General features: G+C 39.4%; 1 protein-coding gene across 1 annotated transcript; it reads left to right on the top strand.

The window, feature by feature from the left end:
* Positions 1-1,241: 1,241 nt before the first annotated feature.
* On the top strand, positions 1,242-12,856 carry LOC111568107 (lanC-like protein 3). The gene is made up of 5 exons (XM_023269589.3): positions 1,242-2,129; positions 4,756-4,879; positions 7,866-8,063; positions 8,154-8,361; positions 11,077-12,856. The coding sequence occupies exons 1-5, from the start codon at positions 1,482-1,484 to the stop codon at positions 11,234-11,236; spliced, it is 1,338 nt and encodes a 445-aa protein (XP_023125357.2). The 5' UTR covers positions 1,242-1,481; the 3' UTR covers positions 11,237-12,856.
* The last annotated feature ends 625 nt before the right edge of the window (positions 12,857-13,481 follow it).

Here is a 13,481-nt window from a genome sequence, read left to right as displayed (position 1 = left end):
ACTTGATTACAGTACCGGCTGTTTGTGAGCTAAGTTGTGCACCCTTCAACCTTGAATAACCTGCAGGAGAGTCTGACTCAGGTTTTTAATTTGGTCTTATCTTATCTCTACTTTCTTTTGTTTTAGTTGATTCACGTGTTTATAATCTTAACTGCACAAAATAACTTTGACATTTCCTAAATGTTTACACATTCTTTTGCTGCTGTAACTGCAAATTTCCCCACTGTGGGTTTAATAAAGGCTTATCTTATCTCAGCTACACTACCGTTCAAAAGTTTGGGGTCACTTAGAAATGTCCTTATTTTTGAAAGAAAAACTATTTTTTCAATCGAGATAACATTAAATGAATCAGAAGTCTAGTCTAGACATTGTTAATGTGATAAACGACTATTCTAGCTGGAAACAGCTGATTTTTAATGGAATATCTACATAGGGAAACAGAGGCCCATGAAGGAAAAATTACTCTGTTTGAGCTTATTGAGGTATTTCCTCACAGCTGTTAGCTGAAGACATCCCAGAATATCATGCAGGTTGCATCTATCAACTGCAGCTACCTTAATCCTCCTGTTGTCTTCACTTATGGGCACCCAAAAAATATTGTTTCTTTGTCTGAAAAATATTCAAAAATTCTGCAAAAAAATCCCCAAATTTCTGAAAATTTGCAAAAACTTCAGGAAGAAAATTCCAATAATTCCTTAAAAAATTCCTTTAAAAGTTTTATTTTTTTTTTTAAAAATCCCCCAAATTTGGCAAGAAAATTCTTGTAAATATTTTTTTTTAAATGAGTAAAAATCTTCCAAAAAAATCCTAAAAATATCTAATGTGATTACATATATATCAATAGAACTTCTAATATTTTCTTTAAGAACATTCACATTGACTATCCTGCTCGTATCACTTCTGCTGATATCGGTGAACCTTATTCTCAACATAAGCCATCTGAGTCTCCAGAGTGTCTCTTAATCTGCCTTCTCGCTCATTGCAGAATTTCCCTAACAGGGCCTATTTCCACTAACCATCAGTCCTGTGTTCTAATGCTACATTGTGTTAGTTAATCATGTTGAAAAGCTAATTGATGATTAGGTAACTGTTGTACAATTATGTTAGCACATAAATAAAAGTGGGAATTTTCATGGAAAACATGAAATTGTCTGGGTGACCCCAAACTTTTGAGCGGTAGTGTAGCTGAGATAAGATAAGCCTTTATTAACCCCACAGTGGGGAAATTAAAAAATACACCAAGATACACATAGGTACTCACTATACAACAGCATCTTGTAAATGAGTCCTGCTGATCCTGTGTGTGTTTTCAGTGATGTTATTGAATGAATTGTGAGTCTCTACCTGTAGAGTGTGAGCTAACAAGATGTGGAAGCTGTGTTTATTACAGACATCAGGGCTGACAGGCTGCAGGTCCCATCAGCCAACATGAGGCTGAACCATCACTGCGCGCATCCAATCAGCTGACAGGATGGGATTGGATGAGCAATCAAAGTGTTGCTCCTCTCTCATCCTTGGATACCTTGAGCACCGAGCTCAGACCTGCGTTATCTAGCGGCGGACCCCAACGTTTCTGCTCCGTCTCTGCGTCGGTGATGGAAAACACCCGCTGCTTTGCCAACCGCTTCTCCGACTACAAAGGTGCGCTGCTGCCGGGCCAGGGAGGAGAGGCCGCGGTGCCCGCCGTCGTCGCCACCGTGGACAAAATCCTCAAAAAGGTCCCCACCGACGTCAGCGACTGCGACGGAGGGCTGTACGATGGGCCGGCCGGGGTGGCTTACATGCTGTACCACGTCAGCGAGTGTCCGCTGTTCTCCGAGCACCGGGAGGTCTATCTGAAGACCGCCAAGCAGATCATCGACGTGTCGGTCCGGTACGTGGACGCGGAGCCGGACAAGAACATGCGCGCCGCCTTCCTCCTCGGCGGGGCGGGCATCTACGCGGTGGCCGCTCTCATCTACAAATCCCTGGGCTTGGCTGATTTCGTTAAGCCGCTGACCAAATTTCGTAACCTGTGGGAGGTGTGTGCGCCCATCAATTTCCTGGAGTGCGGCTCGGACGAGCTGTTCGTGGGGCGGGCCGGGTACCTGTGCGCAGCGCTGGTCCTCAAGCAGAAGCTGGGGATAGAGGTGAGCTAGGAGCGCTTAGAAATCTAGTTATCACTCCCAGAGAGTCTAAAATACTCAGCATGGGGCCAACACAAGATATCAACACGGCTGTGGCTTGTACACAACCCGGCATGAGTTATGCAACATATAGTGTAAAAAATTAACTAATTAAATTTTACCTGCAATTTTTGGGAACAATTTGTTATTTGGCAGCTTTTCCACGTTTTGTTAACTTACAGATAACTAGTAACATCACTGAAAAAAGTATGAATTTACATGTTAATCAAAGGAAAAAATGTCATTATTTGAACATAAAGTTATGTATTTTAACAATTGAGAAATGCAGATTTTTGTTTAGCATTTATTTAACCAGGTTAGTCCTACTGAGATCAGAGATCTCCTTTACAAGGGAGACCTGGCCAAGAGGGCTGCAGCATAGTGACATTAAAAAAACAAACAGTAAACAACAGATACAATTAAAAACATTAAAGCTTGCTCACATATAACACCTGCACACAGACCAGGTAGACTGTGATGATTTCACCAGAACTTTAAACTCATTCAGTGGAACAAGGGCTTGAAGTTGAAGTTGTAATTTATTCCGAGCATTAGGTGCAGAAAACCTAAATGCTTTCTTTTTCCAGTTCAGATCGTACTTTGGAGACAACAAATTGCAGAGCATTGATAGATTGGAGACTGTGAATTCCATGTTCCCTTGTTAAAAGACAAGACAGATAGGAAGGAACAATACCCAGAATGGTTCTGTAAATAAACACCAATGACTGAGAAGTCGGGCACTTGAAGGTGTGGTACACACTATCCAACATGCTAAGACAATTAGCAGAAGTCTTCATATACAACACATCTCCATAGTCAATAACAGGCAAAAGGGTTGTTTCCACCAATTTCTGTTTCACACAAAAAGAAAAGTAAGACTTGTTTTTGTATTGATATCCTAAGAAGAGTTTCAATTTTTTAATAATGTGCACCTTAAAAGACAAATTGTCGTCAATTAGAAATCCTAGATATTTAAAAGTAGATATTTGTTGATCATTTCTTGTAAAAAAAATTTCAGACAATGCTGATCTGGCAGTTTTTGAAATAGTAAAAAACTTATATTTTGTCTTGTCTACTTTTTGACAAAGTTGTTAACGTACTCTATCAAGCGCAAGCTGTAAATACTGAAAGGCCTCAGCAGGAGTGGGTGCGGCACAATATATGACCGTGTCATCAGCATAGAAATGAAAAGTTGAGTTTGAACTAGTCTGTCCGAGATTGTTTATGTAAATAGTGAATAATAATGGACCCAGCACAGAACCTTGAGGGACGCCCTTTTTCACTTGCAGATAGCATTTATTATTTTACAAATGTTCAATCTTTTGTTAAATTACAGATATAGTGAAATCCAACACATAACCCTCAAAAAAGTTTAAACTTTTAATTACATGTTAACTGTAAAAACATATACACACAATAGCAAACAGGCCAAAACTATAAACAAATGCAATTACTTTCAAACAAATAGTAATTAGTTTCTTGTGTGTGTGTTTGTTTGTTTGTTTTAGAATATTTGACATAAAATTTAAAAATGATTATAATATTATTATTTTACAGATTTTCCCTGTTTTGTTAAATGACATTACATCTAGTAAAAGCACAGAAAAAAGTATTAATTTACATGTTGATAAAATAAATAATCAAAAATAATAAATCAATTAATAAAAAAATTAGTTTTACAAAATTTGACCTGAATTTACATGATTTTTTAGCAGATTTTTTTTTTTTTTTTTTTTACAAAACAATATTTTTATTAAAGATTGAGAACTTCTAAATAACTTTTAAAACAGTTTTGTTAAATTCTAGGTAATATTAAGATGGCAAGTGAAAGTTGAACTAAAGGATGTACAATTTATGCACTACCACCTAAATTTTTCTTATTTATTTTAAGGGTTTTTCAAAGTAAAAGACGGCCAGTAATTCCCACCGATGTTTTTTGCATTCTTGTTTCTAGTAGTCTGTCCCTGGTCATAAAATGGGGAAATAACTGAATAATGTGACATTGTGACCAATTTTTCAGACACAAATATCTGACGGACTGTACGTACTCATATTACGCTCACATAGGTGATTTTAGTTATCATAGCTGATTGGACTCTTATTTAGGACTGCAGGGGTGACAGCTTTCTCCATTTAGCTTTGTGGGACAAGAAAATTATAGCCTTTCCATTCTTCATATGGACCTTTAGAGGACATTGTAGTGACTTCACACAATAGACCTTTTTCACAGCAGAACTTTTGAATTACCTTGGCAGGAAAAGGCGGCGCTAACAGCTCTGATGATGACTGAATGTTCCTTTCAGTTTCCCAGGAAGCCTCTGCAGAGACCCAAACCCTGGACTGGGCTCCTCTAGATAAAAACAACTATCATTAAGCTTTTATTTATACTTTGGCTTCCTCTGAAAAAGATCAATCTGCTGCACATCTCCACAGACCTTCAGTCTGGGCAGGAGTCCAATCAATAAGTGAAAGCATCTGCACTGCCTTTAATGGACCTTTTCATTTACTTCTAGTAAATGCGTCAGTGCTGTTGTTATTTTTATTTGTGATTGCGTTGCAGGGTAACTGCAATATGTCCTCTGCTCTGCAGATTCTGAGCAAAGATCAAATCAAATCCATTTGCCAGGCCATCATCGAGTCAGGAAAGCAGTACGCCAGGAGGAAGAGAAAGCCTTTCCCTCTCATGTATTCATACTACGGAACAGAGTACCTCGGTAAGAACTCCAGCTTTGTGCAAAGATAGATCCTTCTGTACGTCTTTAATGTCTTTGTAAGTGAGAGTGTGAGTTCAAGAATTCAGTGTAAATCTCACTTTCAGAGCCACGGGACTGCAGGAGGATCTTCTTTTATAGCAGGATTTGTGTGTTGATATGTGTAAAGCTAACTGTCCTTTCCTTGATTGCATCAGATGAAGAGACCTATGAGGGTTGGAGATGCTCAGTAACTTTCAGACCATCACAGAGTTCATAGTAAGCAAAGCCCCGCTGGTCACTTCTGCATGGATGCAACACCTACTTTGAGGCTGATACTGAGGGAGTGAAGTAAATGACTCGGAGTCTTTTTAGAGTATCTGGATGTCTAAGGTGCTGCATGTGTTACGGTTTGCCTGTCCTGAAAGATTTACTCATCAAGGAGTTTTGATTTGCTTGACATCAGTCATCTTCAGATCTGAAGGGATTCACAGACGCCGGCCTTCCTGCCTCAGAGAGCTGTGTTTCCCTGCATGTGTTCAGCGTTACTTTGGGAAGACTTGATCCAGGATTCAACTGAATTACATCCATATTTGATGATTCTGTACCTTGTGATTTACATCCAATGCCAATGCAGGAAAGTGTCCTTCATGTAGAGCAGGTTGGGGTGGTGGATTTGTCTGTCACATATTTAACTTTAATGTATGAGGCTGGAGTTTGTGTCCCGTCACTGACCTTTGATTAATGTTGCCAGTTTTATTTAGCATAGTTATCTTTTTCCACCTTCAAGTGTTTAATTTGCCTAACCCTAACTATACTTTAACCATAGTTTGTTTTCCGCAGCCTTTCCAAAACCTTAAACTTGGAATGACACCCTTTGTGGACCCCTCAAGGTGGATAAAAACAAGTATAAAGATAATACTGGCATTTCTTTAAACTAAGATAAATTACATAAAGTTGATACCAGGGTTTTAATTTTTGACCCCAAAGCAAAAAATGCTAATTAACATTGCATTTACTCAGACACAATACACATTTTAGTTTATCAAATGGTCATAAATAGCTGGAAATGCAGTGCTGTCACATAAAGTAACAAACACTTCCTGCCTTTACTGTATGTAAACCCTCCATGCTTACTGTCATGTGTATTCACCTCCATAAAGCCCATTCTGAGCCATAAAAGACTCTGGATATACCAACTTGTTAACAAATGGTTGATTATTTACACATGTAACAGTCAAAAGGCAGCATCATCATTCTTTTCTAGTCTTGTTTCTTGCAGCCTGATAAATCGAAGTCCAGTATTCCATCTCTTTTGGCTCTGATTTGGGTCTGAAATATCCACTCCAGCTGGTATCACTTCTCTGTGTTCATCAGCTAGTTGCTAACTTGGCAGGCCAGTTACTGTGTTGTTGTTGTTTTCCTACTGAAAGCAGTTGCCTGCTGTAACTAAAAATAACACGGTGAAACTGAAGCAAAACAGTCAAGCTGTTGGCTGTTAAACCAACTCTTAAAGATGCTCTACAGCAAAAGTTTCATTTATATATGATGCAATTCTTCCCTACAAGCGACACCTCTCACATTGTTTTCATCATCATGACAGGTTGTTTGAACAAAAGCCTCGAGTGGAGCTGCTTTGAGCTTTTTGTAGCTGCCAAATGCAGATACTGTAGAATGTGAGACTTTTGAAAACATTGGCATTGGATGTGTGCCTTGACTGTAATCCATAATTTCACAGAATCATCCAATATTGACTCTCTTGTGTGGAGATGTGGTTGCAGGCTACAAAAGGCCTCTCTGCTGTCTCATCCTGTTATTTTCAGATAAAAGCATGTGTTTGTTCTTGATCACTCCAAGGGACTAGATCAGTATCTTAGCCCTCTAAACCCCAAGCAGTTCCTGGGCTTCTTTTCGATCCTGCGGCTTCATTTTGACCGCAGTATAAAGTCCTTACCTCTATGGAAACAACACAACCATGAATACAAGTAGACAGAACTGTGTTTTATGCAACAATGCTATGTAATGCTATAAATCATAAAAGTAAGAACAGAAAAAACGTTAGATTTCTTTGACTATTTATTTGATAAAAAATTTTTAAAACCTGAAACCAATATGTGCAACACCATCTACATGCCTACAGCTGGAAAAGAATGGTGCCTCTGCAGTCTATTGACATTTTACCACATACATTTTTAATTGTAATTTGATAACAGCATGCAGTTAAACTCAGTTCAATCAAAAAGTCCTTGAATTTTTTGTCGTGTGACTGTTGGTTGCAGCTGAGTCACTAATGGGTTCATGGTTGTGCTGAGGGACGCAGAATATTTTCTTTTTTTTACCAAATGTGATTACTGAAAGTGGTTTATTTTTTTGACATTTTTTAAATAATACATGCAAAATAAAACAGCTTTGATGACATACCACAATTTTAAGCTTACAAGTTTTACAAGAGAGCGGGAAGTCACGGATGAATCGTTGAAAATCTAGTGACTCGTTCTCTTTTTGCCGTTTCTGGCTCTAATAAATGGCGCGGTTTTGCAAATTTTTGAAAAGAAAATACACCTTTCATACTCGCTAATGGGTTTTGGGGTTCAGAGGGTTAAAATTTTCAGCCAAAGAGACCTCAAGATAACTGCACTGAAGCATGATTCCAAATACTCCGGAGTTTCATTGATATTATTGTTTTAAGAAATGAACCTACAGCTTACATTCTTATTTCAGCATGAAAACTGTGGTCAGCTTTATATCCTGACTGACTGTTTTGGGGTCTTTAAATGTTCTTCGGTGGGACAGAGATTGTGCAGCTGCTTCTGTACAGAGAAGACTTCCTCAGTGTCTGAAGACAAGACTGTCGAGCTTGTATCGTGAGCTGCAGGTTGAAATGTAAAAAGCCAAAAGAAAACAAGTCCTCTAGTAGTCCCTTGTAAATGTTAATGTTTGGGCTGTGTCTGTCTGCGTGTCTGGCATCATGTTTCCCTGCATGTTTGGTCCTCGGCCTCCCTCCTGTCAGGTGCAGCCCACGGCCTGTCGTCGGTGCTGCAGATGCTGCTGAGCTACCAGGACATGCTCAGCGGGGCAGAGAAGGACCTGGTGTGGCAGAGCGTGGACTTCCTCATGAATCAGGAGCAGAACTGTAACTGGCCTGCAGAGCTGGGAGCCATCATCGAGAGAGAGAACGAGCTGGTGCACTGGTGCCACGGAGCCCCCGGTACACTCAGTGTTGTTTGTCATCATCCCTGTCAGTGTTCAGTGATTTCGATTGTGTCTCCCAGTTAGATTCTTGTCTCCTCTCCTGCAGGTGTGGCTTATCTTTTTGCAAAAGCCTATCTGATCAATAAGAAGCCTCAGTATCTGGACACATGCATCCGCAGCGGGGAGCTGGTGTGGCAGAAAGGGCTGCTGAAGAAAGGACCAGGGATTTGTCATGGAGTTGCTGGTAGCGCTTACGTCTTCCTCCTGCTTTATCGGCTCACAGGCAACTCCAAATACATCTACCGTGCTCAGAGGCAAGAGATTCCTCTTACTGGTTTCCACAGAGTTGGGTCAATATATAATTGCGGGAGTAAAATTGAAATTGAAAGTTATTTATAAAGATACTGAAGTAAACCTGTTGACACTTGACTCACACACTACTTTATATTAAATAAGTCAGAAAGCCTTGGAGTCTTGCCAGTCTTTTCTTCAGGAGGAAATGACATCATGTGGAGCAGGTCATGTGATCTGGAATTAACACACTTCCTTGACAGGTGTTTTTGTAATGGGGAACTTAGTTGAAAAAAAATTCTCAGACACAGATACAATTTGTTGTTTTCCATCTAAAATTTGATATATTGCCAAAAAAAAATCTATCATGATTATCTCAGCTTAATAAAAACACAATCCAAACTATTTTTGAATCAGCTCATTTTATTATTGTTTAGCTAATTAGAAAGTGGTTGTTATTAAATTGGGACGGTTATTTAGTTGACATTTTAGTGATATCCAGTCATTTTTTTTATTAATAAGTGATTGTTTCCATAATAAAAATGTATGCAAAAAATATCCCATGGACTTCAAAAGTCCCTCAATTATATATTGACCCAGTTGTTATCTGTCAACTGTAAATCCTCCCCAAGTTAGAGTTTATTATTTCATATCTCATCTTTAAATTACAGCCTCTGTAAGTTTGGTCTCAGTACATGGTCATCTGAATTGTTTTCCAAGGCTTCCTCACATGCCATGAAGATAATACCACTAGAACACTATTAAACTGCTTTTTTGGTAATTAAATGTATGTTTTTTAGATGCAAAATTAGTCTGTAAGAAGATCAGAATCAGCTTTAAAAACAATATGGTCTGCAACTGGCATGTATTTATGATGCATAGTTTTATTCACATCACGTGCCGGTCCTCTTGATTGCTGCCGTTTGAAAGCAGCAATCAAGAGGACTTTAAACCACACATTTATTATTCATCATGTGACAGTGGTTGAGAGTGGTCACCACACCCTTTCATGTACCAATATGCTGATAAGCACGACGATAACATGCACAGTTACCCATCCAACCTGATAAACAATTTAATAAAAGAACACTATAAGAGTCATTCAAAAGGAGACAAATCTCAGGCAGTGAGAGTATATAGTGAGGGGCAGTAATACATCCATCCATCCATCCATTATCTATATACCGCTTAATCCTCATTAGGGTCACGGGGGAGCTGAGTTTATCCCAGCTGACTGAGGTCGAAAGAAGGGTTAATAATACATCATGCACGTCTAAATTATGCAAAATCATATTCAGGTAATTTCAAATAATTGTTAAAAATTGTGACAAATATGCTCACTCCCTTTGTTGCAGAGAGTTAGATGGGAAGCTTGATCTTCAGATGGTTAGCTTAGCACAAAGACTATTAACAACAGAAAGCAGCTAACCTGGTTTTAGCCGCAGACAGAGAGAGATGGTTGTCCACATAACATCCTATTAAACAATAAAGTGTTCTAAAACCTTCAGTAGAAATCAACAAGACATCTCTGGTTCTTGAAAAGTTTCACTCTCATCCAAGAGGCTCCTTTAGTTGTGACTGAAGGGGAATCCCAGATATTTAATATCATCCCCCAAACCATAACTATTGGTCCGACTGACATGCCATAAGGTGTGGCTATTTGTGAAACTGCCACGTGAGGGAATACTTAAAATGTTAATGTTTCTGGGATGGCAGCTTTAGATGGCATTATAAGTACCTGATGAGTGGTGTTGTAGACCTCCTCCTCTGTGATAGTTGTTGTAGTTTAACATAGATGGCTTCCTTTACTACTCTCACAAACTATCTGTCTTCTCTGTTCAGTCGTCTTCCTCATTTTAGATGAAAGCCCAAAGGATGAGCATGGTCTGGAAGGTTTGGCCCACTGGGTTATGCAATACATTTGTGGAGTAGTTGTTTAATCTTCTATCCATATACAGTAGGTCTGTGCTCTCCTCACTGCATTGGACTGAATATACATATACTATGAAGCTTCATTTTTACACTTTAGTTTTGACACACATTTGACACATGCATTATAACAAGTTAGTTTAGAGCTTTAAAGAAGCTGGTAGGCGGATTTTGTCACCATTAGACACAGCTAGGTGACCTGTTTCCTCCTATTTCCGGTCTTTATGGTAGGCTAAGCTAGCCATCCCCTGGCAATGGCTTCATGTTTAACCTTAACCTGGTATTAACCTTCTCATCTAAGTCTTGGCAAGAAAGTCCATCCATCCATTATCTGTACACCGCTTAATCCTCATTAGGGTCGTGGGGGTCTGGAGTCTATCCCAGCTGACTGAAGGTGAAGGCATTGGTCACCATAGAGACAAACAATCACACTCACATTCACACCTACGGACAATTTAGAGTTACCAATTAACCTCGGCATGTTTTTGAGCTGTGAGAGGAAGCTGGAATACCCAGAGGAAACCCAGGCATGGAAAGAGAGAACATGCAAACTCCAGGTCAGGATGTGAACCGGGGATCTTCCACTGTGCAGCCATGGCAAGAAAGTGATTACACAGAGTGTTGCAAAAGGAAAAGCTAACAAAAATTTTAAAACTCTTTGCCTGAGAGTCACGCACCCCCATCTTCTTAATAATATACTTCACATGTGGCTTTAGTGTCATCAGCTCTGCCTTCACATCAGCTGTAATCCATTAACTTGCATTGTCTAAGTCCATTCATGTGTCTCTGTTCTCCTTCTCTCCCCCCAGGTTTGCAGAGTTCCTCTTCACAGAGGAATTTAAGGCAGGCTCACACTCAGTCACCAGCGTCTACAGTCTGTTTGAAGGCCTGTCGGGGACCGTTTGTTTCCTGGTCGACCTCCTGCAGCCGGACCAGTCAGAGTTCCCTCTGTTCAGCGTCTTTGTGTGAGTGGAGCCCTGGGTTACTGCTGTTCACTGACCCGAACAGACGTCACTCCTTCCCTCCTTCTGAACTCCCTCAAAAACTGGATGGATAGAAATTTAAAACCAGGATGGACATTGTGATTCATTGCAGTAGAAAAACGGTCTTGTTTTGTATATATATATATGCTAAAGTGGATGGATTCATTGCACTCACTGTAATATCGCCCCTTTCAATTTAAATGGTATGCACTAAAGCAGAGGTCTTTAAATTGTGTTAAAAGGGAGACTGAACATAGAAACATAGATCTTGCGATGTTCATTTTGAGTAAACTTGCAGAAAAATAGATAGATACTTCTTGTAATTCTAGAAACTTACCTGAGAATCGTCAAGTTTGCTTCAGTATCAACAACAATAGAGATACAGCGCATACAAGAACCGCTGATAGCTACTTTGGCGCATGAAGGCCAACAAAAAAAATCAAATCGCAAGCCACAGCTAACTCACTGACTACATTGACACTGTACTTCTTGTTTACATCCCTCAAAGCCCCCAGATGGTAAGAAGTGTTGGTGCAGATTTTGTCTGAAGAAGGCCCACATATTCAGACTTTGAAAACCCTGCACCAAAGCATTGGGAGTTTTGCAGCATATTCACACAAGATGCTGCTCTCAGGTCAGAAATACACAAGCACGTACACTAGCGACAGATAAAAGCAAATGGTAATAAAACCCAAGTCACATCCAAAAAAACACAAAAGTGAAAAAACCTGTCACATAATGCCTTTAAAATTTTTCTACCACTTCACCAGCTCGTACTGCAGACCTTTGAGTTTACGTCTTTAGGGTTCGTGATATCTCACATTGCTGTTGTCACAACCTTTACTGATGAATCTAAGGGAGGAATTTTGATACTGAACTCTCAAAATAGTCCAAGCAGGGTAATGAGTAGCAGTGGGTAAATTCTGAGGGAGTTATTTGTCGTTTATTGTCCCTGATATCAGTCTCACTTTGTTTGCGCTGTGCAATATTCTGACCCGCCTGTCTGAACTGAGGTTACACCGTGTAGCAGTGCGACAGCTGTTTGTGTCTGTTGTTTCAAACTGTGTTTTCTGCTCCGTGGGGACTTTCAAAGTGTTCAATATGTTGTGATTTGTTATGACTTTTACCCTGTGTAAAACAAACTGTTAGGCTGTAGCTTTGTGATGGAGACAGAGAAGAACAGAGCAAAATGTGTTTTCAGTGTGAGAATCGAATTTTTCTTCCAATTTAGTCTATTCAAGAGGCGACTTATTTCCAGCTCAGTTATGTGGACTGAGAGTCAGTGATTCCTTTACATAAATGTGACAATGAGGCCTTAAAAACAAATTTCTAGCATCGTGGATAGAATCGCATCTCTCAGAGTTAAGAGACAGGACAACATTCGGAACTAAAAATGCTTTGGGCAGCTTTTCTGAACATGTGGTGCAGTTGGTGGAACGGCGTGTGAATAACAGCAAACCAAAGCAGTTTCCTAATGCTAACTGTGCCTGTGGAGCATTTATAAGCTGTACGTGTGTGTGTGTGCTGTTTTTGCAATCCAAGCTATTCAAAATAACATCTACAGGATTATTGTTACTAATAAAGTGTCCAGATGGAAAAATAAAAATACGGTTGTTTTACTTTAATCCGAAAAGCTTTGCAGATGCTTCTAACACCCTGACATAGTGACACATTTAGTTTATACACTGATCAGCCACAACATTAAAACCACATTTAGATAGAGTGAAAATATAGATCATTTTGTTACAGTGCAATGGAGGTTCAGGAAACGGCATAATTTCTGGTTTAGAAATTGGATCTTAAAGTCACGTGTAGCAGCTGTAACACTGCCATCAAACTCAATCGACCTGCAGTTGTATTTATTTCTGTTTTTGTGGTTATCAGGAGGTCATATAATTACACTGACACACCTAATAATGTTCCCAGGGAGCAGCATCAGTGCAAACTAGGCGCTGCAGGTCTGGAAATATGACTGTGCAGTAAGCAAAAATACTTGGTTACAGATAAACATGACTCAGAAAACCCGCACAGACTGTTCTCAAATGTGTCACAGTAACTGAAACACTGCAGTCATATTAAATCATATGCAAGATTTAAGCAAGTAAAATGAAGTGAGCCCAAAAGACAAACTGGGAAGATATATATATATATATATATATATATATATATATTCAAGGCAGCACCATACCTGTAAACAAATTATTGTCCTGGACTTCACTTGCTGACATCTC

The sequence above is a fragment of the Amphiprion ocellaris genome, chromosome 11 (genome assembly GCF_022539595.1).
Source record: "Amphiprion ocellaris isolate individual 3 ecotype Okinawa chromosome 11, ASM2253959v1, whole genome shotgun sequence".
NCBI lineage: Eukaryota > Metazoa > Chordata > Actinopteri > Pomacentridae > Amphiprion > Amphiprion ocellaris.
Note: the sequence above shows the minus strand (reverse complement) of the source record. Positions and strands in the feature narration are given on the sequence as shown.